Below are 23,252 nucleotides of genomic sequence, written 5' to 3' on the forward strand. Positions count from 1 at the left end.
TAGATTGAATACAAAATCTCAAGATATAACAATAAAATCGTACGATATAATTGATATAAATATCATTGTAATTAGGGTTACAATCGCGTCCCTTAAACTTGTGCATTCCCATGCTCTCGAGCACGTTCGTATTAGAATCAAACCACAGGCCAATGTACGTGTACGTAGGCTTCTTCTTGGCCTTTGACAGCCTTTTTTACCATAGTTTACAAAGTTTTCTCGGCATGTCTCGCAAGTTTCAGTCAACATTAAAAAAAAAAACAATGAATAACCATAAATTTTTGGATGCAAATAAATACACGAGATAAACACCAAAACGACCTAAAAATCTATACGAAACAAAGTTAATATTCGTGCTTAATCAGTATCCTATTGAAGTATTGAGCAAACCAATCTCCTACAAATAATCTACAGATAAATTATTGGTCAAACCAAATCAATTTGCTACAAGTAATCTATAACGAAAAACTAGTTCAATTTGTTAGAGACAATTTGTCCTACAAGAAATTGACTATGATCATCACAGCCAGTTCCCAGCAGGACTGAGCATTTGATCGACCGTTTAAAAAAACAAAACAAAACTGAATCGATAGTTTTATATCATATACATTATGAATGAACTCAAGCCGAGCTCGAGTCGAACGTCTGTCATGCTCATGCATCCGTATATGGAAAGAAAATAGAGAGGAAGAACCAGTTTGTCGGTCACCTATCCCTTGAAACAATAGTTGGAAGAATTAGAAGTCAATATCTATGGAACCACTGATTCCTTCATCTTGTTTTATTCATACTACTCATATGAGTAGTGTCCTTGCCCACTCAAAACATGACATGTGTGCTCAGTGGATAAATCATCGTCATTCGTTCAACCATTATATATAGATGAGTGACCATGTCGTGTGTTGAGTGGATGAAGACACTATCCGTATGGGTAGCATCTACCAAGCTCTTTCATCTCTCATGTGCCTAAACAACTTCAACAATACAGACATCATCACCTAGTGTATCAGCAACAACCAAACTGTGAATCTGCTTCTCAATCTCAATCCAACTTATCCCATCTCTTTTGCAATCCCCCTCTCCTTCATCCTCTTAATTATTCCTGCTGTTTCTTTCCATCTCCCTCTGGAAGAATAAATTTTGGCCATGGAAATATATGGTGCCGAGCTATCCGGTGCCGCCTCAGGCCGAGCTATCCGGTGCCGCCTCAGCTAGCCGGTCAGCAGCATACTTCCCTGTGTCAATATCACCATTAATGCCGCAAGCCCCAAGTAATGCTTGCTAAACAAGTACATCAGGCTTCATAGGTAGCTTCTCTATTAAGTTCTTAGCTTTTCTCTCACAAGTCCTGATCGGCCAAGCATGTTGATAATACAACCATTATGATCCGGTCTTGAATGTATTCCATATGATGCCTCCATTGATTTAAGGAAGCTTATACTCTAGTGTACAAGTCCTGCATGAATACAAGCATGAAGCAAGGATAGAAATGTAACATGTGTTGGTTCCACGCCTTCTGAATTCATTTTTTTAAGCCATTCCCACGACGAGCAAATGCAGCAATCATGGAGTTCCATGAAACTTGATTCTTCTGAGGCATGCTATCGAAGCCCTTCACGGATTCTTCCAACTCTACACATTTTGCATACATTTTGATCAATCCATTGCTAACAAAGACATTAGACATAAATACTTTCTTGATAACCAATGTATGAACTTTTGCACCAAGACCCCAAGCAGTGTCGATGCCACGAACTCGAGGAACGGCGGAAACCATGTTCGGGTCCAACTTGGCGCCAACATTTACGATTTTCACAAAAATCTGGATGGCCTCTTCCTCAAAACCATTTTGTGCATAACCAGTAAGCATAAAAGTTACAGAAACTTCATCAAAATTCTCACCAGACTCAAACATCAACCATGCTTCTTCCACACGACTACAGTAAGAATACATATCCATCAACGCACTAGTATGCAAATATCTGATTGAATCCCCAACTTCCATACAACACCATGAATTTGAGACCCTTCCTTGTGTGCTTGCAACCCAGAGCATGCCATAAGCTCGCTCAAATATTTCAAATGATTGGGAGGCACTGCACTGTAATACATGTTAGCAAACAGCTTCCGAAATCAATGCTGTCCATGTTATCACATTTATCTCCTCCATCCCATAAAAACATGCACGCCCTGATCAGAAGCCAAACATCTGAAATAAGATGTCATCAAGGCATTCTCTCCCGATATCTCCTTTTCATATCCTCATGAAACGGCCAATGCGTGTATCATCTTTACGATCCCGAGTGATTCAACTCAACTGCCATCACAAGCCCACAAAACCGAGGTTAAACTCCCATGGTCAAACCGATAAACCCCCGAACCAATAATCACTCTGAAATTACCCAAATCCCAATTTTAAGTCCCCATGTTTCAAGAAAACTGAGATAAGCGAGTTCCAAGGGGCAGTGGCTTTAAGGGGCGTATCTTCAAACAGCTTGACTGCATCACAGAGTTCGCCATATTTCCCATACGCATTCAGCAAAAAGCTATAAGTTACAAGGATCGTTCGACTTTCTGATGGGTTTCTGAAGTCAAGGAATGGTGGGTCCTTGACAATAGAAGCACCAAAACTGATTTTTTTATAGGATTTTTAATTTATTTTCTAAATAATATAAATATTGATCCAAACGAGCCAAGCTATAAGGCTTGAGCTTGGCTCGTTTAAGATTAATTCAAGCTCAAGCTCGAGCTCGAGTTTTATTCGAGCTTTTATCATCAGGCTTGAATTCGACTTGTTTTGAAATTACTAAGCTTGTGAAAAGCTCGAGTTCGACTCGTTAAAAGCTCGTTTATCATGTTAATCAAGCCGCGCTCGAGTTTGGTTTATTAATAGCTCGTTTATCATATTTAACAAGCCTGACTTGAGCTCGGCTCGTTTTCAAGCTCGTAAAACATACAATTGAGCTCGAATTTGAGCTTGATTCGAGCTTGTTAAAATTAAATATATCTATGAACTAATTTTATATTAGACATAAAAGTTTAACTTTTATTAGTACTAATATTTTTATTTGTCAACTCAACAAATGAGTCAAGCTCGAGCTAACGAGCCACCTAAACGAGCCGAGTTCGAGCTCGCGAGCCTATTAACGAACATGTTTGCGAGCTCACGAGCTGAATACGCTTAGGCTTGAGCTTGATTTGATTAAGTTGTCGAGCTCAAAATCGAGCTTGAGCTTGGTTTGATATGATTAACGAACGAACTCTAACAAGCTTTTTATCGAGCCGAGCTCTGAATAGCTCGCGAACGGTTTGGTTTGTTTACATCCCTACATTTTACAAATACCCAAAATGACCTGTTTCGATACTTAATTTCCAAAAAAATATTGCAATTTGGATCTTACAAGTTTTCAAAAAAAGTTTACCTATTCAAAATATTATTTAAATATTCTTTACTTCTATAGAATCACAAAAATTGAACTTTATCTTATCCTTGAACATTGCAAAATAATGTGATGTACCCAACATGACCTACATATAATTATTAACTCGACGAGTCGTATCCAATTTTTTATATTTTAATTTAATTTTATGTAGCTAACCCAATACATCGTATCAACTCTTTTTTCCTAACTAAAAATATTTTAGATTTTTTTCGATTTTCCATGTTGGACTTGATAAAATGCAAATCTTCGAGAAAAAATTACTTAAATTTGTTAACTAAGTTTGGTCCTAGTGTAGGAAACGTGTTTTATTAGTCAACTTGAGACTATAATGACTGTTGCAGGACTTGGTAAAAAAAAAAAGGTGTCTTAAACAAAGTGAAGAAATAATCCAATTGAAATGCCTGCTTTGTCATTTACATTCAGTAGAACAACATGGAAATCCCCAATGATCAAGAAGAACGATCCAGTTTCCGTTAGCAAGAATCATGATGCAAAACTCTCCCTATATAAAAGTAACGAAAGGAAATGATAGAATACATGCATTTTAATTGTTGAAATTGGGTAATGACAATAACGACTTCCGGTTGTTTTTCATGCTTCTGAACTTCAGTGGACTCCAAACCAACTGTTTCTTATGTAGCGCCACAACCGTAGGATGCCTCGGAATCAGTGAACCTGATGTGGTGGAGACAGAGCATTAACGAAACGAAATCACATTTTATATATACTTTTCTGGAAAGTTTGCTGACCTGATGCTTGTGAAGGGGGACTTCCTCTGAATTTACTACTTCTAAAGGAAAGAGGTGTAGCTTCTGTGGCGGCATTTGGCATTTGTCTCCATTGTGGCAGCGGAGAAGATACTCTTGATGTTTTCCATACTTTTTTTGGATCCCACACAAATGATTGTCGGCCCACAGCACGATCAGGCCTTGATCTGACAGTCGAATAGTGAAGTGGAGTTGTCATGTTTGAGCTAGATTCAGGGCGGAGAGTTGCAACGGAAGCCCTTCTTCTGGGTTGAAGAAGCTGATTTGTTGATGGTGGAAGTCTTACAACAACAGAGCCTCGCCTTGCTTTAAAAATTGGCTTAGCCCTGTCATCTGATATATTCTCTTTGTGTTCGTCCACAACTGGTAAAAATGACGCCTTGTGTTTGTTCGAGGGAATGGGAGATGGATTTGTCATAAAGTTTGTGATTCTTCGAAGTGGCAACCTCACCTTTGTTGGGGGCAAAGGTGGCTTTTTATCAGTTGTCATTTGTCCTCGGTTTGAAGTTGATACAGCTGAGGGCTTAGTTGAAATTGAGGACAAAGCTCTGCTCTCCTGTTTTATTCTAGTTTTTCTTTCCACATCTAATTGATTTTCAAGGTCTCGAACCTGTAGAGTATATATCAAACAATCGTAGTGACAAGAACACCAAGAAATAGAGTGAACTGAAAAAAAAATTAATTTTCGTACTTCAACCAGTTGATGTTGAGTTGCAATCTATACATGCGAGGACATATAGATTATACCTTATCTTGAAGATTTTTGCAAATATGTTCTCTAGCGACAAGCCTTAACTGCAAAGCCTGAATATTGTCCTGCAACTTCTTTGTTTCCTTCTCATCTTGTTTTGCCTTTTCTGCCTGTTAATGCAAAACAAATAACGAGGAAAGGGAATTAATAGGAGTGCGTGTGAATTGATATACCAGAAAAGTAGATTGATTGTTTCTCCATACCAACTGCTTGTATTTCAAAAGCTCTGCATGGTCTGTCTGTTTCCGAGCAGGTCCATGCTCTACTCCCCGTATGCGACTAGCAAAATTCAAAGAACAAAGAGTTTCACCTAAATCAGCCGCAACTGGGCTGATTTGAACAAACATCAAAGTTTTACAGTCTCCTCCTGCATTCAGTTCCAATTGGTGTTATTAGTAGAAAAACTGTATCACCAAGAGCTTGGTCTCTGTTGCAGAATATTTAATCAAGAACGCAGTTCCAGAATTAAAAATGTGATTCAAGTCAATCAGTCAAAAAAAATCAATTTGCTCACCTAAAGAACTCTGCAGCATATGAGTAAGTTTCGAATTCCTGAAGGTAGAGAAAGATATGGTTACAAAATAATTTTGGAATTTAAGAACTCTTCCCTTCCACACAACACAATCACAGAGGATAATAGAGAGGACACCTGTATGGAATATGAGATGATTTGGAAGCGAGGGCAGAGACAACATCCCCCAGTGCAGATAAAGATTTATTTATAAACTGAGATTCCTTCAGCCTTTCACCTTCAATTTCAATCTTACCTACGCGCTCACTTCCTGCCAGGTCAACCAACCATAAACGACTTTTCGTTCTTTCCCCATTTACTAAATTCTCTCCGACAACAGTCACACGTAACAAACTGCATGACAATATAATGTTATATGAACATAGGCATTCCTTTATACTGAATCAGATGAACCCATAAAAAAAAAGAATGCAGATAAAACAGTACTGAATTTTACCAGTGAGACCGGCTACTCAGCTCATTAGCATTTGTTGATCCAACGGATCTTACTCGACCACCTAATTCTAGCAGGCCCCAAACTTCATCTGTACCAAAAACTTGTGCTTCAACAAGTCCAGGGACCTCCTGAGTACCTTCAGCCGATTGCTTAATCTCCAGCCTGCATTTGCAAAGTGTTAACTCTCGTGGACCTTCCCCATAAAAGAAAAACTTATAAATCAATATATTGACTATGAATCCTTTCTTACAGAGAGCATTCTTGAATCCTGCTTTTTAGCAAGTACCTCCAGATTGATTGAGAAACGGTGAAACTTCTTAAATTCCATATCCTTATTTCTTGTTTCTTAAGTCTGTTATTTCTGTAATGCAAGTTATTCTGCCATTGAAACTCAAAAACCTTTCCTCTATGTTTTGTTCAAATAAATCGTTAAACCCATATCCTTCTTTTATTTTTATGATGTTAAGATCGGTGCGATGTAAGGGCCAATTAAGTTGTCATTTAAAATATATAATTATTTCCTAAATTGTGTAAATCTTAGGAAGAAGTATCAAGTATGTCTCAGGAATAAAAAATATTAAAGCAAATAAATTTGAAGCTTGTTTTGAGCAGGAAAACCGCAAAACGAGGTCAGATCCATTTGGCACGTAGCAATGAGGAAACATGGTGTATAGAATATGTTATACATGTGGCCATGTGCCTAAAATAAGAAACATGCAATTCCTCCAAATTCTTGATTCTATAGTTGGTTGATTGAATGAAAACTGTTCTCCGTTCAGTGGAATGCAAATGTGTTTCTATAACCTGGAAGCAGTGCTATATATACTCAACATCCAAATGGGTGACCGGGAAATTCTTTAAAATATGGGGTAGAATTTTGTTAGCTATATAATTTCTACAGGTTTTTATTGATTAGCTTCCCCTGGACACAAGGTTCATAATACAAAAGAAAAGGCAAGATAAGAAAGATTAATAGAGCCTTACTTCTTGGCAGGTTGGTTCGAGTTCTCGACCAGGAGATCCCTTATCTTTTCATTGTAAACCTCTAGCATGCTGACAGACAATTCATATTTCATACAGTTCCTTTCTTTTGATAATCTAAAGAGTTCCTCCAGAGTTCTGTAGTTTACTCCCCTATTTTCAGGTGTTCCTTCCATTGTATATGTCTTACCCGTTCCAGTTTGTCCATAGGCGAATATGCATGCATTATAACCATCCAAGACAGAGGTCACTATGGGCAGAGTTTGAACAAAGATAGCCTCTGCATTGGAATTTCATGGATTAATGATTAACAATTCAAAGAAGTTTGTTAGATCTCAAAAAAAGGTAATGCACAACATTTAAAGTCAGTTCTATCTACCCTGGCTGTCCTCAGGTCTAAATACATGATCCAACTTGAACTGCTTTCGACAAGAATCAGAGCAGATGATCTGTAGCTCGGTTTCCTTAGACGAGGTAAAATCAAGGACTGAAGTCAAACCATCTCCAATCTCTTCTTGTTTTAGGGGCCTACACCTACAGAAGACTCTGATATTTCCTTTGAGTTCAATGACTTCATTGTAAAGAATCTTTCTTTCAGATGATTCTTCAAGATACTGCTTTTTTAGTAGTTCGCACTCTTCATGACTTTTCTTCTTCAGAAGTTCATGTTCGGTGACTATAACTCGACAAAATATAGCATTAATAAGTTTCATTTATGCGTCAAAACTTGTCAAAAAATCTCAAGGAGACTAAGATTGTACAGAACAGGAAACGCACCAAGATTCTGAAGAGCAGTGAAAGCTTCGGAACCAATAAAAGAATGAGCTGTGAAGCCCTTAACTTCATCACACAGCAGCGCGTGTTCATTCCTAATAATCTGAAAGTAAAGCAGTGTTATAGTCGATAGTAGCAGCCAAAGTGAAACAGCTAAAATGAAAATGCTTCTGCCAGTAACCACATACGTTTACTTTCTCTCCGAGATCTTGGATTTTCTGAAGAATAGGAAGAGTCTGCTGCGGATAAGAACAAAATTCTTGGGTGTCCTCAGAGGCAGCACTGCAGATATCTACCAGACCACTATTTCCTTCAAATTAAAAATCCCCAATCAGAGTTCACAATAATTATGTCACCGGATCTTCAGTAAAACTACCCCATTTCGTTTATGTTTCTTAATTTGTCAAGAAAATAAAGTAAACAACAGCAGAATGAGAAAATGTCAAGATTTTTCCTTCAACCAACCACCAGCTTTCATCGGAGAGAACTCTGTAATTTCTAAAAATTTAGAAGCTACCTTTCTCCTGAACAATAACGATAGAAAAATAGGGATAAAATATAACCATAAAAAAACACAATTATCTGGTACATATGAAATCGACATAGAAATATGGGGTTACAATTAATACTAAAAATCCTCAATGTGCTTGAATAGTTAAAATTAAAATTCGGAACATCAGGTAAAAATTAACACTATAAATCGACGATTCTGAGAACGATGAAAATTGAAAATATTAATATCAGATCAAAATTAACACTAAAAACAGCAGTTCACCAGATCAACTGAAGTTTAAAATCCACATTTCTTCGAAAAATTCAAATTGAGAACAGAAACATCAGGTAAAATTAACATGAAAACCCCAATTCTGGCCGAACGATGAAAATTGAGAATATTAATATCAGATAAATATTAACACTAAAACCTACTAGTCTCGCGAACAGTTGAAGTTGAAAATAGGAACGTTAAGTCCAAAATAACTATAAAACCCAAAAATTCACTAGGAAATCGAAAGTAAAAAAAAAACCAAGAACACTAGGTCAAAACATCCCAAAAACCAAATATGGAAAAGAAGACAAGCGAATAGAGAGAGATTACCGTCCATGACAACAGTTAATCGCCGCTCTTTCCACTGATAGACCGAGAAAAACTGTAGCAGAAAATCGAATTTCAGAGCTGAAATTTACGGAGAGAGAGAGAGAGAGAGAGAGAGAATGGATGTGAAACGTTGAATCGGCCCCTTTTCTTTTCAAAATTTAAAATTGGAGCAATCCGAACCGTTTAACTTAACCATCTTCTTACAACGGCTATAATTTCATAACCGGGCCGGGCCGGGCCGGGCCGGCCGTAGCCCAGAGCTTATCTCGGGGCTGGAGTAAGCGCTTTTGATTTAAATTATATATTTTTGTTAGTATGTTTAAATGCATGTTTTTGTCGAAATGGAGCATTAGTGCTTTTTTTATACAAGCATGAATATTTTCTGGAAATTTACTATTGATTATTGGTCTTTTTTTAGGAGTGAGTCTCATGTAAGACAGTTTCACAGATCTTAATCTGTGAGACGGACAATCCTACCAATATTCACAATAAAAAATAATACACCTAACATAAAAAATAATATTTTTCATAGATGACCCAAATAATAGATTCGTCTCACAAATACGACCCGTGAGACCGTCTCACACAAGTTTTTGTCTTTTTTTAGATGAGTAACGTATAGAATATTGACATCAACTTAGTCATGAGGAACGTAGTTATTTTCAGTGTACTTGTGAAATATGATTCATGTTATTAATGAATATCATATTATTTTAAACCGAAAACTATTTATTTTCTGTCAAAATCTACTTATATATACATATATTTTTTCAAAAATTGAAAACTTCAAAGGGGTAATTTGAATTTTGAGGGTATATGGATTAAGAGTGAGTCTCATATGAGACCGTCTCACGGATACTAATCTGTGAGACGGGTCAACCATATTCATATTCACAATAAAAAGTAATATTCTTAGCATAAAAAATAATAATTTTTCATGGATGACCCAAATAAGAGACTCGTCTCACAAATACAACTCGTGATATCGTCTCACACAAATTTTTGACATGGATTAAATATATAATGCAAAATAAAAGATGGAAAACTTGGGCATGAAGATTTAGAATCCTAGGCTTTCAAGGGAAATAATTTTGAAAATGGGCTACTCGAAGAATAGAAAAAGAGATTTTGATCTATCTCGGATTGATATATATCTTAAAATGAATACTTTATTACAAATTTCAACGCGAAGATAATATGTGATCTAGATAGCATATACATCTCAATAAATAAAGCAACACCCCTATTTGAAAATCTCACCACTCAAGCTGTCACGCCCCAAAACCGAGACGTGTCATCGGCGTTGTTTAACAATTTAAAATCGTATAACAACAAGCCACGTAATACATCAAATAACCAAAAGTTAGTCTATTATGTAAATCAATAATTGTTTTTACAATGCGATTGAAACGAAATGCGGAAGCGTAAAATGCGATAATCTAACTAAAAGACAAAATAAAAAAAATGGTCTTGAATCGGATCATCATCCTCAAAAGTATTCTCGTTCTTTATCTTCGATTTTTTCCTCGTTCTTATCTGGGGTGAGAATGTAAGGGGTGAGTACTTGAGAAATACTCATTACATGGGGGTCGATCGGGCATAACAAATATCAAGGTGATAATTATACGAATATATTATCATAATCTCAATCATAAGCATGTTGAATCGAATACGAACAAGATACAAACATAGCACTGAACATCATCTCATTTCCATGGTTTACTGATCAGTCCCCTATATGTTACTCCTCTAAGGGGCGAGGCCAAAAGAACGGTTATTATATCCCACCGCATCAGGGTCTTAAACAAAACATATCAAATATCGGAATTTGCTTGTCATTTCTAATTCGGATCATTACAGTGCATTTCAAATATTTCATACATGCTTTCAAATATTATAATTAATATCCAACAACAACTTGTTCAATAATGTTCATAACAAATAGGAACGAATATACCATGTCGATTGGTTTGTTGTCGTTGTGCCACCAAACTTAAATTCCTATTCTCTAAATAAAATTAGTGTAATGGTGAGCAAGGTCGAATCCACAGAGAACGGGAGATGATTTTTTTGAGTAAAAATGCAAATAAAAGGGGGGATTTTTTATATGAATTTAATGAAATACTAAACTAAATTTGTCTAAGAAAGGAAGACAAAAAATTTAAATGATAATTAATCAACTAGAATAAAGTGAAGAATTTAATATGAGAAAGATCTGATTCAAGAGAGTTCCATTATTTAATTATATCATTGTTAATCGGCAAACAAATAATTTATTCAAGTTGTTCCAAGCAATTAACCTTAGAATTATAGGGATAGCCGCTAAATTTCTTGTTTTTTTATAAATTAATTGACCAAACCCAGCATCTCGTCAAAACCTATCAATAACCAACTGGGCACGATAGTGTTCCATATTAATTAATGATAGCTTTTAGATATGTGAAAAAAGTTAATCCTAAAATCTAACAACCGAGATAGCTGCAATTGATAAATCCAGTTTTTTTGATTATTTAGATTAAATATATTATGATATCACAACACACATAATCTATGCTAATCGTGTACCAATCATTCATGACAATTACGGATCACTGAATTCATGGTTAGCAGTAGAAAATCCTATATTGAATTAAATTGTCAAATTAATCGATATACCATATTCATATAATTAAATCATAAATCGACAAATACTTGAAATAACAAAAAATATTAAATCTAAGAACGAATATCTCACAGTGATAAATTAAATAATAAAAACAACCCTTAAACCAGAAATAAAACTTATCATAGAGTTGTGGAGAAAATCGTGTGCTTTTTTTCTTCTTCTTTTCGTGTGATGATGGTGAAAGGAATTGTGAGTTGTTGGTGATTGCAGAATATTTGGAGATTTATTTCTTGATTCTGCCACCTCTTTCCCTCTTCACGTGAATACTAGGCAAATCCAAATAGAAAAATAGCTCATATACGTGAGGTTGTTTGAGTTTCTTGTAAAAATAGTTTCTTACACTAAATCTTTTCTTGCCATTCTAAAATCTAAAAGATATTAGGAATCATCCACTAAAATATGAGCTTTTTTATGGAAAAAACTCTATCTTATATTTATTCTTTGATATGAAAATTCTTAACTCTCACTAGGAAGCCGAAGAGTAGTCATAAAGTGTGATAACGCCTTATTCAAAAACCACTTCTGAATTTTTCTCACGCCTTATCCAAAAATCACTTCTGAATTTTTATGTTCAAGTTTTCCACTAAGATTATATCGACAACTTTATTTGTGATATAAAATCACCATATTTAGCCCATATTTATAGCACAACTTCATCCTACAATAAAATCAAAAATATGTCAATTAAGCACGTTGAAAGTGGTAACAATGAGAGATATGATAGCAAAAATGCAAACTATTATGAGCATATCACCGATCGAATTTCAAAAAAACATACATAAGGTATTTTCAAGCAAATGTGGACATACTTACGAAGAACAAGTATGTCGATATATATATCAATTAGTACACTTATGAAATGCAAGTGTACATAAGAGTATAGTAAAAACCCACTTACTTGATTATTATCTTCAAATATTTGAGGAAATGACGACTAAAATTCGAACACAAAAGCTATTGGATTGCCTCAAAATGGACATGAACTCGGCTGTTGCAGGTGCTTCGAAAATAGCTGCTAGGGAGCTCGAAAGTATGGCTATTTTCTGCTGAAATTTTCGAATTTTTGTGAATGTTTTGTGCCTTTTTTTTTTGTCATCATCCATGGTATTTATAGGCTCGTGAAAGGGAGATGAAAAGGCTCTCATTCAATGTCATTACATCCATGTTTATGGCCTCCTTAAGGGCTTTAAACACCACTAAAAGGCTGTTATGGCTCTTCAAATTCAGCCACTATTAAAAGACTGTTCTAGATCTTCAAATTTAGCTTTGAATTCATGGCCTGAATGGAGTTTAAAGGCTTTTCTTGTGTGATTAATTTCAGGTCACAACATCCTTCCCACCTTATGAGAAGTTTCGTCCTCGAAACTTGGCTATACCCGATCTTCATAGAGATAAGGGTATTGCTCTCGCATCTTTTCTTCCAACTCCCAAGTAGCTTCTTTGGTATGATTGGACCATTGTACTTTGACATATGGAATAGTTCGTCGCCTCAGTACTTGGTCTTTTTTATTCACAATTCAAATTGAAACCTCCTCGTACTTCAGTTTTTCATTTAGATTGCCCTCAACCAGAAGTGGTTCAGCCTCCAGAATATGACTTGGATCGGAAATATATTTTCTTAGCTGCGAAACATGGAAACATTGTGGATTCTTGACATATCGGGTGAAAGTGCTAATCGGTAAGCAATTTTTCCCACTTTCTCTAGAATTTCAAAAGGTCCAACATATCTGGGATTCAATTTTTCAGCCTTATTGAATCGGATTACACGTTTCATGGGTGACACTTTCACATATGCTTTTTCGCCCACTTCAAATTCCACGGGTCTTCTTTTTAGGTCAGCCCAGCTTTTCTATCGATTTTGTGCAGTTTTTAGTCTCTCATTGATCATAGCAACCTTATCCACTGTTTCTTGGATTAGCTCGGGTCCAACGACGGTCTTTTCTCCTACTTCATCTCAATATAGTGGTGATCGACACTTTTGTCCATACAAAGCTTTATATGGTGTCATTCCAATACTGATGTGATAACTATTATTGTATGCAAACTCGATTAAGGGCAAATGTTCACTCCAATTACCACTGAAGTCTAGAGCACATTCTCTCAATATGTGCTCAAGAGTTTGTATTGTCCTCTCAGTTTAGCCATCAGTTTGAGAATGATATACCGTACTAATAGTAACTTTAGTCCTCATAACTTGTTTAAAGATCTTCCAAAAACGAGACGCAAACCTAGGATCTCTGTCTGATAGTATGTTGGCTGGAACTCCATGTAATCGTACGATATCATTCATGTATAAGGTGGCCAGTTTATCCATATTATAATTCATGCAGACATGTAAGAAGTGTGCGGACTTCGTGAGTCTGTCTACGATTACCAATATTCCATCATGACATTGTCTCGACTTTGGTAAATCGATTACAAAATCCATGAAAATATGTTCCCATTTCCATTCCGAGATTTCTAATGGTTGAAGAAGTCCACTAGGTCTCTGGTGTTCTGGTTTGACTTGTTGGCACACGTGACACTTAGAAACAAACATTGCAACGTCCTTTTTCATTCCACTACACCAGAAGTTTTTCTTCAAATTCTGTACCTCTTGGTACTGCCGGGGTGGACTGAAAATTTTGACTTATGTGCTTCAGACATCACTTCATGTCGAAGATTTTCAATATCAGGTACACCTAATCGTCCTTTCATCCACACCACTCCCTTTTCATCTGTCTGGAGATCCAATGATTTTCCTTCTTCAGCTTGTTGTTTCAGTTTCACCAAATTGGGGTCTCGATCTTGACTTATCTTGATCATTTCTTGTAGGCATGGTTGTGCTGAAAGTGACGCTAGAATTACTATGTCCATATTATTCCGGCTCAAAGCGTCAGCTACCTTGTTCGTTTTACCCGGATGATAGATTATTGTCAAGTCGTAATCTTTCAGGAGTTCAATCCATCGTCTCTGCCGCATATTTAGTTCTTTTTGAGTGAACAAATATTTGAGGCTTTGATGATCAGTGAAAATTTCACACTTAGTTCAATAAAGATAATGTCTCCAAATTTTTAGTGCGAACACCACTGCAGCTAGTTCGAGGTCATGCGTCGGATAGTTTTGCTCATATGGTTTCAATTGTCTTGAAGTGTAGGCAATTATTCTTCCATCTTGCATGAGCACACATCCTAAACCTCCTTTTGAAGCATCGCTGTAGCTGGTGAAATCTTTTCCTTCAATTGGCAATACCAATACCGGCGTAGAGGCGAGTTGCTTTTTCAAGGTCTCGAAGCTTTGCCCACATTCTTCATTCCATTGAAAACTTAGATTCTTTTGTGTGAGTTTAGTGAGGGGTATGGCTATTGAAAAGAATCTTTCAACAAGTTTTCGATAATAACCTGCTAGTCCCAAGAAGCTTCGAATTTCTGTTACATTCTTCTGCCTCGACCAATCCATGATTGTTTCTAATTTCTTAGGATCCACAGATACTCCTGCTGCTGATATTATGTGTCCCAATAATATGACGCTCTTTAGCCAGAATTCACATTTCTTGAACTTGGCGTACAGTTCATTTTCTCTCAGTGTCTGGAGGGTGAGACGAAGATGTTCTTTGTGATCTTCCTCACTTGAAGAATATACCAGAATATCGTCGATGGATACTAACACAAACTTGTCAAGAAACGGTTTGAACACCCTGTTCATGAGATCCATGACTACTGCCGGAGCGTTTGTTAATCCAAACAGCATTACCATGAACTCATAGTGTCTATACCTTGTTCTAAAGGCTGTCTTCGGAATATCGTCTGTTTTGACCTTTAGTTGGTGGTAGCCTGACCTTAAATCGAGTTTGGAAAAGACTGTAGCTCCTTTGAGTTGGTCAAACATGGCATCTATCCTTGGAAGTGGGTACTTATTCTTGATTGTGATCTTATTCAGTTCCATGTAATCGATACACAATCTCATACTTCTGCCATTTTTCTTTACAAATAGAACATGAGCTCCCCATGAAGATGCGTTTGGTCGGATTTGCTTCTTATCCAGCAATTCTTGAAATTGTTCTTTGAGTTTTTTTTAACTCTGCCGGAGCCATTCGGTACGGCGCTTTTGAGATTAATGTAGCATTGGGGAATAAATTAATATCAAATTACACTTCGCGATCTGGGATTGTGCCAGGGAGTTCTTCAGGAAAAACATCCGGAAACTCTTGTACTACCGGAAACTCTTCTAGTGCAAGTGTGATTTCTTCCTTTACCTCGCTTAAGATAGCTAGGTAAACTTCTTCTCCACTTTTCATGGTTTTCCAAGTCTGGGAAGCAGATAGTATGGAATCTGTTTCTTGACTTTGCCATAATAAACGATCTTCTTGGTTCGGAGCCCTTAGTTTGACGTTCTTCAAGAGACAATCGACAATTGCTGATCCTTTGATAGCCAATTCATTTCTAGAATGTCATCGAACTCCACCATGTTTAGTTGAATCAATTCAGCTTGAAATAGGTGCTCATTGATACAGATCTTACAATCCATGTGTACCATATGTGTTTCAATTGTCTTACTAGTAGGAGTTGCTACTCTAAAGGGTTCGACAAGTATCACAGGTATAAGCCTTAATTTCTTAGTGAACCTTTTAGATATGAACGAATGAGTGGCACCACAATGAAAAAATACATAAGCTGAAATTTCACTGATTAGAATGGTACCCGCCACGACATTGTTCGAGTCATCTGCCTCTTCCTGAGTTATTGCAAATACACGAGCGTTAGGCTTATTTTCCTTCGGCTTGTTGGGGGTAGTTTCAGTATTTGACCATGTCCATTTCTTAGGCTCGGGACAATCAGCGATTCGGCGTCCCAACTTCCCACAATTGAAGCATACACATATATTCTTACAGCATTCCCCAGAATGGCGATTATTGCAGACAGGACACATCTTGGCCTCTTGATAGTTTGGACTGGACGAAGCGCCCTTGAAGGTCCCAGTGGACTGATGTGGTCTTTTGAATGGTTGTTTCCCTTGCAAAGATTGTCCAGAAGGAGGTCGCTTATTCTTGTTCTCTTCTTCCCGGCGTTTGATGTCTGTCTCGGCTCTTATTGTTGCGGCCATTAGATCAGCAAAGCTCGTGGGTTGGTGAACTGATAAAGCTGATTGAATTCGGCTGCTCAGACCCCGCTTGAACCGGTGCATCTTCAAGGTATAATCAGCCATAATCGTGGGGGCATAGGTTCCAAGAGAGTGGAACTTTGAAGTATACTCCACCATCGCCATATCCAAAGTTTGAGTGAAATTTTCAAATTCACTCAACTTATGTAATCTCACTCAGCTGGGTAATAATGTTTCAGGAATACCTCTCGAAACTGTTGACAGGTTATTGGTTCATTTACTATCGTAGTTAATTAGATTATCTCCCACCATTTGTATGCTCTTTCCTCTAAAAATTGTGTTACCACATCCACTTTGAACTCGTTGGGAATCTCGAGTAAGCGGAGTTGGGCCTCGATATTTTTGAGCCAACTTTTGGCAACTTCGGGGTCCAAATCTCCGTTGAATGTTTGAGTTCGATTCTTTCGTAGAGACTCATAGCGGTACTTGAACCCATTGGCGGATTGCCATTGGCGTTTGTGTTACCCAACCCTTGGATGGTAGTGGCCACAACCATTAAGTCAACTTGACTTAGGGTCAATCCTGGTGTTGGTGGCGGAGGTAGATTTCCTTCATTGTCGGCATCATTCCGATTGTTGTTGCAATTTCCATAGCGCGGGTTGCGGTTGTTTCATACCGGTCTTCCGTCCATATCCTACAAGTGTAAAAGCTTCTAAGATATTTGTTTGCCAACATATATATGATTTAATCATGAACTGAAATCGACCGTTGATACATCCAAATAAACTTTTTATTGATTCAAACGAAAAGGGAATCAATACAAATCCAAGTTTTTTGGAAACACAAAAGGAGAAAAGATTCATGATAAAGCAAATGGATTATAAATCCTTATTAAAATTAGTCACGACACTAAATCCTCAATCATTTAAAATCTCGTCATCTCCTAATGCTTCGTCTTCCATTGGTTCCATTTCAGGCTCCAAGTCGATAAGGACATCTTGAAGTTTTTGAACTTGATTTTGTAAGTGCTCATTATGCATATTCAGATGTTGCATCGAATCTTGCAGTTCTTGAATGACCAATGCATCTTGCTGATGTCATTGGACTGCTATAAAAGAGATCTGATCCAAGAGATCTTTGAGATGAGCTTTTTGTTCCTCCATCTCGTGCTTTTCTTCTTGCAGAGTATGTAGAGTTGCAATTAGTTTCCCGTTGTCTTTCTACTCTCGGGCGAGAGATGCTCGGAGGTCTTTAATGATGTTGTCTTTGTCAGAGACGTGCATAACACTCATGCGAGCAGTGATCCGATTGCGAGGCATAGAAGAATTTAAAGCCATTTCCTGAAGTAAAACAAATGGAAAGGCTTAGAACAATAGAATAAGATAGTAATATTAACAGATAGTTTGAAAGTATTTCGACATACGGTAGGATTTTTCGAGACTATTTCCCAAAAAATAGAAAGTTCGGAAATTTTTATGTGGAATTCAAGCTTAAGTCATGAATATTACATAACCGCTGACCGAATTGGATTTTGAGTTTTCTTAAGAAGTTATTGGCCTCGCGATTATTATCAAAAACAGTAAAAACGCTATTTTGGAGGCTTAAACAATGGAATTTGACCGAAATAAGGCTTCAGTCCTCGCGAAGAGGAATTCGCCATGAATATTGTTCGTTGAATCGTTTCATAGGGGAGCACCTTAGGTTTTTCCATCACTATGTGAAATATCCTTTTTTTCGGGAGAATCCCAGCCGGATTATGAACCTGCCGGCTCTGATACCACTTAAATGTCACACCCCAAAATCGAGACTTGTCATCGGCGTTTTTTAACAATTTAAAATTGTATAACAAAAAGTCACGTAGTACATCAAATAAACAAAAGCCAGTCTATTACATAAATCAATAATCTTCTTAGCAATGCGATTGAAACAAAATGCCGAAGCGTAAAATACGATAATCTAACTAAAAGATAAAATAACAAGACTGGTCTTGAATCGGACCACCATACCCAAAAGTATTCTTGTTCTTTATCTTCGATTTGTTCATCGTTTTTATCTGGGATGGGAATGTAAGGGGTGAGTACTTTGGAAATGCTCAGTAAATAGGGGCCGATCGGGCATAAAACATATAAAGGTGAGAATTTATTATCATAATCTCAATCATAAGCATGTTGAATCGAATACGAACAAGATACAAACATAGCACTGAAAATCATCTTATTTCCATGTTTTACTGATCAGTCCCCTATATGTTACTCTTCTAAGGAGCGAGGTCAAAAGAACGGTTATTATATCTCAGCGCATCAGGGCCTTAAACAAAACATATCAAATATCAGAATTCCTTGCCATTTCTAATTTGAATCATTACAGTGCATTTCAAATATTTCAAACATGCTTTCAAATATTATAATTAATATCCAACAACAACTTGTTCAATAATGTTCATAAGCAAATATACCATGCCGATCGAATTTCAAAAAAACATACATAAGGTATTTTTAAGCAAATGTGGACATACTTACGAAGAAAAAGTATGTCGATATATATATAAATTAGTACACTCATGAAATGCAAATGTACGTAAGAGTATAGTAAAAACCCACTTACTTGATTATTATCTTCAAAAATTTGAGGAAAGGACAACTAAAATTCGAACATGAAAACTTTTGGATTGCCTCAAAATGGACAGGAACTTGGTTGTTGCAGGTGCTTCGAAAATAGCTGCTAGGGAGCTCAAAAGTATGGTTATTTTCAGCTGAACTTTTCAGAATGTTTGTGAATGTTTGGTGCCTTCTTTTTGGTCATCATGCATGGACTTTATAGGCTAATGGAGGGGAGATGAAAATGCTCTCATTCAAGGCCATTACATCCATGTTTATGGTCTTCTTAAGGGCTTTAAACGCCTTTAAAGGCTGTTACGGCTCTTCAAATTCAGCTTTGAATTCATGGCCTGAATGGAGTTTAAAGGCTTGGCTTGTGTGGTTAATTTCAGGTCACAACACAAGCTTTCAAATTTTCGAGTTTTGCTCCCCGTTATTTTCAAAATTCATGTCTCAAGTGTTGTTGGGGTCATCAAAATGATATCCGTGTTCGAAAACGTTTTTACATCGTCAATGCATAGAATTTAATCTTCACCATGCCGAATGATATCATATTGTGAAGGCCGTGCAACAATATGGAAGGAAGAAATGAAGAGCAAAAATGTAAGGGCCAAGATCTTGATTCTGTTAATATAAGATTTTAATTATATTAACATGAGATTATTGGAGTTAAGTTAATATGAATATAACCGGGCCATTACGAGATCAAATCGGACCAAGCATATGAATTACATAACTTGGGGACAGAGAGTCTGGCGCCCGAGCGGTAGTTTTTGACCGCCCGAGCGCCAGTGTTCAGCAAATATATGTCGCGGGCAGAAGATGTGGCGCCCGGGCGGTAGTTTTTGACCGCCCGAGCGCCAAGGATGCATTTCGAAATTTCTTGGGCAGAGAGGGCCGCGCCCGAGCGGTAGATTCCAACCGCCCGAGCGCCGACCCAAGTTCAAGAAAAGAGGCCACGTTTCTTGTTCATGCAATTGGATATATATATAAGCGTTGTTCCTTCAGATTTCTTCAAAGGAAAGAAAAATAAATCGAGAAAGGCTCCTGTGATAGTGTTGAAAATCCTTACGCCTTTTGTGAGAAATCCGTCTGTTAGATTTTGAATCCGACTTCGGTACGGTGTTCCTATCAACGCAGGCTACTACAGGACGTAAGTTTTACTACGTTTTGACATGTTTGGAAATTATGATGTTGTTAGAATTGAATACACGTCATATATGTTATTCTTGACATGTTAGACAGTGTAGAATCGAAGTCAGATTAAGAAACGGACCGAATATGGAATTGTTATGAATTTCAGAATGAAATTGACTGAGAAGTGGTATCAGATTTGTATGGTGATTGATTGTAAATGACTGGAATTGATATAGACTGATATAGTATTATCAGTATCGCAAGATTGTACTGTTGTACTGTCAGAATTTGATAAAACAGAGATGTGATTTGATTAGAATATTGATACAGAATATATTGATATTATCATTGCCAGATTGAACAGTGACAGACTTTGAATCAAGACTTCGATTGTATCAGAGCGACAACAAGAAAGGTATAAATTAATGTTGAGTTGGGAATTACACAACTCAAGTGAGGTTTGACTTGAGTTTCCCTAAATCACATACTTTACTTTATTGCATTGATATTTGCAGATTATCAGATTGATATGTTAATGTATTGACTTAGAACAGAGTCAGAGTCAGAGTCCGAGTCTAGGGCAGATCAGCCTAGCTAGGGCAGAACCGCCGAGTCTTTCTCAGAACCGATAAGACTCTAGACTTACGGTGTATCGAAGAGCCTTAGATGTAGATCGACGTCTATCTCAGACACTCGATACAGAATACCAAAGTCTAAATTAGATTGGGATCCCTAGAGTTGAGATAAGATAAGATTAGATCACGAGTCATTAATTCATGTAATCAGATCAGATACATGTTTTGATGTTTGTTTATGCTTTTATATATGTTTTATATGATTGCATTTAATACATTGTTTATACTGGGATATTTATATCTTACCGGAGTTATCCGGCTGTTGTCTTGTTTGTATGTGTGCATGACAATAGGTGGGACAGGTACAGGGTCACAGAGATGAAGACAGACTGAGATTAGAGTGGTGATACCGGACTTGGATTAGAGCTAGGGTTTGAACACTTGATAGTAGTTGTTGAACCTGAGTATGTATGATTGTATATTTTGCCAGATTTATACTTTTATACTGATATGTATATTAGTTTGATTTCACTACGTTCCGCATTAAAAAAAAAAAAATTAGACCCTATTTATCATAATTGATTAGATTAGTCCCAATGATGATTTAAAAGATGATTAGCGTCCGGGTCCCCACAACAGGTGGTATCAGAGCGATAGATCCTTTAGATCGAGATAGAAGAGGCTAGTGAGCGGGGTAGATTGAGGTTTTCTTTCCTGCTTTTGAATGCTAGCATGTCTTACTGCTTTATTACATGTTACTTGTTTATCTGATTTGATATAGTAATATGTTTTATTGAGATTGGATCAGTACTGATTCTAAATCAGCAGTAAGATAATCAGAGGAGGATTGAAACAGAATTGTTGTATTTGTTACTAATCTATTTGATTATTAGATATGCCTCCGAGACGAGTACAGAACAGGAAACCACATCAAATCCTCCAATGGAAGTCACACCGACTCCAATGGAAACGTTACTGAAACGATTTCAGTCATTTCATCCGCCAACCCTAAAAGGCACAGAGAACGCTGTGGAATGCGAGAGTTGGCTTGATGATATCGAGATGCTGTTCGAATCCTTGGAGTATACAGATGAGAAGAGGGTGAAATTAATTGGACACCAGTTACACGACGTGGCCAAGGACTGGTGGATTACGAGGAAGAGAGCCATGGAGCATAGAGGTACGAATATTACCTGGAATATATTTAGAACTGAATTTTATCAACGATTCTTTCCAGTGTCGTACCGGAAGGACAAGGGGGCGGAGTTTGCCAATCTAAAGCAAGGACAGATGAATATAGAGGAGTACGTGTCAAAGTTCTCCTCCTTGCTGAAATTTGCTCCACATGTGGCTGACAGCGAAGAAGCTACTGCTGACCAGTTCATCAATGGCCTGAACCCCGATATTTTCACATTGGTGAACACAGGGCGACCGAATAATTTTACTGATGCCCTGAACAGAGCCAAGGGAGCAGAAGCCGGTCTGATGAGACAGAAAGGGGCTTCATTTGTGCCTCCAGCCCCGAGACCACAGCAACCACCTCCCAGATTCGAGGGTGGCAGCAGTAGTTGAGGAAAGAAGGAATTTTTGAAAGCCAGGGGAAAGCAATTCAAGAAATCTGGCAGTAGTTCTTCCAGCTCCGGTGGTTCTAGACAGAGCCAGAGTTACACTGGAGTTTATTGCAAGACTTGCGGAGGAAGACATGCAACCGAGCAATGCCAGGGAGTGACTGGTAGTTGCAACTTCTGTAAACAGCCGGACACTTTGCTAAAGTGTGTCCACAGAGAGGTTCGCAGAGAACTCAGGGGGCCGAGTCATCGGGATCAGCAGCACAGACTGAGAGACGATCAGCTGCTGTTCACACGTTCCAGCCAGCGCCAGCTCAGTCACAGCAGAGGCCAGGAGGAAGCCAGACAGTTGGTCAGCCTCCTAGACAGCAGGCCAGAGTTTTCGCTTTGACAGAGGAGCAGGCCCAGGAAGCACCAGATGACGTTGTGGCAGGTAACTGTTCTTTATGTGGTTACTCTGCTTACGTACTGATTGATACCGGTGCTTCACACACATTTATTTCTGAACGATTTGCATTAAGTCATGCATTGCCTGTAGAGTCTTTAGCTACTGTAGTGTCTGTCTCTTCGCCTCTGGGGATGGGTTTGATATCCGTAAATTCGGTTAACCATTGTGTACTACAGTATGACGGGCACGAGATTGAGTTAGATTGCATCGTACTTGGGCTGTCAGATTTCGATTGTATTATCGGTATTGACATGCTAACCAAGTACAGAGCGACTGTTGATTGTTTCCACAAGATAGTGAGATTCAGACCAGATATGGCTGAAGAGTGGAAATTTTACGGGAAGGGTTCTAGATCTAGAATTCCTTTAGTATCCGTATTATCTATGACTCGATTACTACAAAA

General features: G+C 37.5%; 2 protein-coding genes and 1 pseudogene across 3 annotated transcripts; all 3 read right to left on the reverse strand.

The window, feature by feature from the left end:
* Positions 1-561: 561 nt before the first annotated feature.
* LOC140815409 (pentatricopeptide repeat-containing protein At3g05340-like) lies at positions 562-3,525 on the reverse strand (annotated as a pseudogene).
* A 301-nt stretch (positions 3,526-3,826) lies between these two features.
* LOC140815074 (kinesin-like protein KIN-14S) lies at positions 3,827-8,914 on the reverse strand. 2 transcript variants are annotated; one of them, XM_073174178.1, is made up of 12 exons: positions 8,781-8,914; positions 7,873-7,994; positions 7,688-7,787; positions 7,290-7,586; positions 6,914-7,190; positions 5,930-6,091; positions 5,611-5,826; positions 5,476-5,513; positions 5,165-5,328; positions 4,958-5,071; positions 4,193-4,820; positions 3,827-4,118 (listed from the first exon to the last, which is right to left on the reverse strand). In XM_073174178.1, exons 1-12 carry the CDS (start codon positions 8,785-8,787, stop codon positions 3,988-3,990), a joined length of 2,256 nt encoding a protein of 751 aa, XP_073030279.1. In that variant the 5' UTR covers positions 8,788-8,914; the 3' UTR covers positions 3,827-3,987. The 2 variants fall into 2 exon arrangements, with proteins under 2 accessions (XP_073030279.1, XP_073030278.1); XM_073174177.1 differs by lacking the exon at positions 8,781-8,914 and adding an exon at positions 8,153-8,177.
* Positions 8,915-14,025: 5,111 nt separating this feature from the next.
* LOC140815410 (uncharacterized) lies at positions 14,026-14,406 on the reverse strand. Its single transcript, XM_073174529.1, has one exon. It carries the CDS (start codon positions 14,404-14,406, stop codon positions 14,026-14,028), a length of 381 nt encoding a protein of 126 aa, XP_073030630.1.
* Between the last annotated feature and the right edge of the window lie 8,846 nt (positions 14,407-23,252).

Source organism: Primulina eburnea, chromosome 15 (genome assembly GCF_022965805.1).
Source record: "Primulina eburnea isolate SZY01 chromosome 15, ASM2296580v1, whole genome shotgun sequence".
NCBI classification, from domain to species: Eukaryota; Viridiplantae; Streptophyta; class Magnoliopsida; order Lamiales; family Gesneriaceae; genus Primulina; species Primulina eburnea.

What these genes read in the sequence shown, in the direction of transcription:
- LOC140815410 (XM_073174529.1), bottom strand. Translation starts at nt 14,406, where the DNA reads ATGCGGCAGAGACGATGGATTGAACTCCTGAAAGATTACGACTTGACA.
- LOC140815074 (XM_073174177.1), bottom strand. An exon ending in CACTGCTCTTCAGAATCTTG is followed by an intron (nt 7,587 to 7,687) that starts GTGCGTTTCCTG and finishes GTCGAGTTATAG; the next exon opens with TCACCGAACATGAACTTCTG. An exon ending in TCGAACCAACCTGCCAAGAA is followed by an intron (nt 6,092 to 6,913) that starts GTAAGGCTCTAT and finishes TTGCAAATGCAG; the next exon opens with GCTGGAGATTAAGCAATCGG.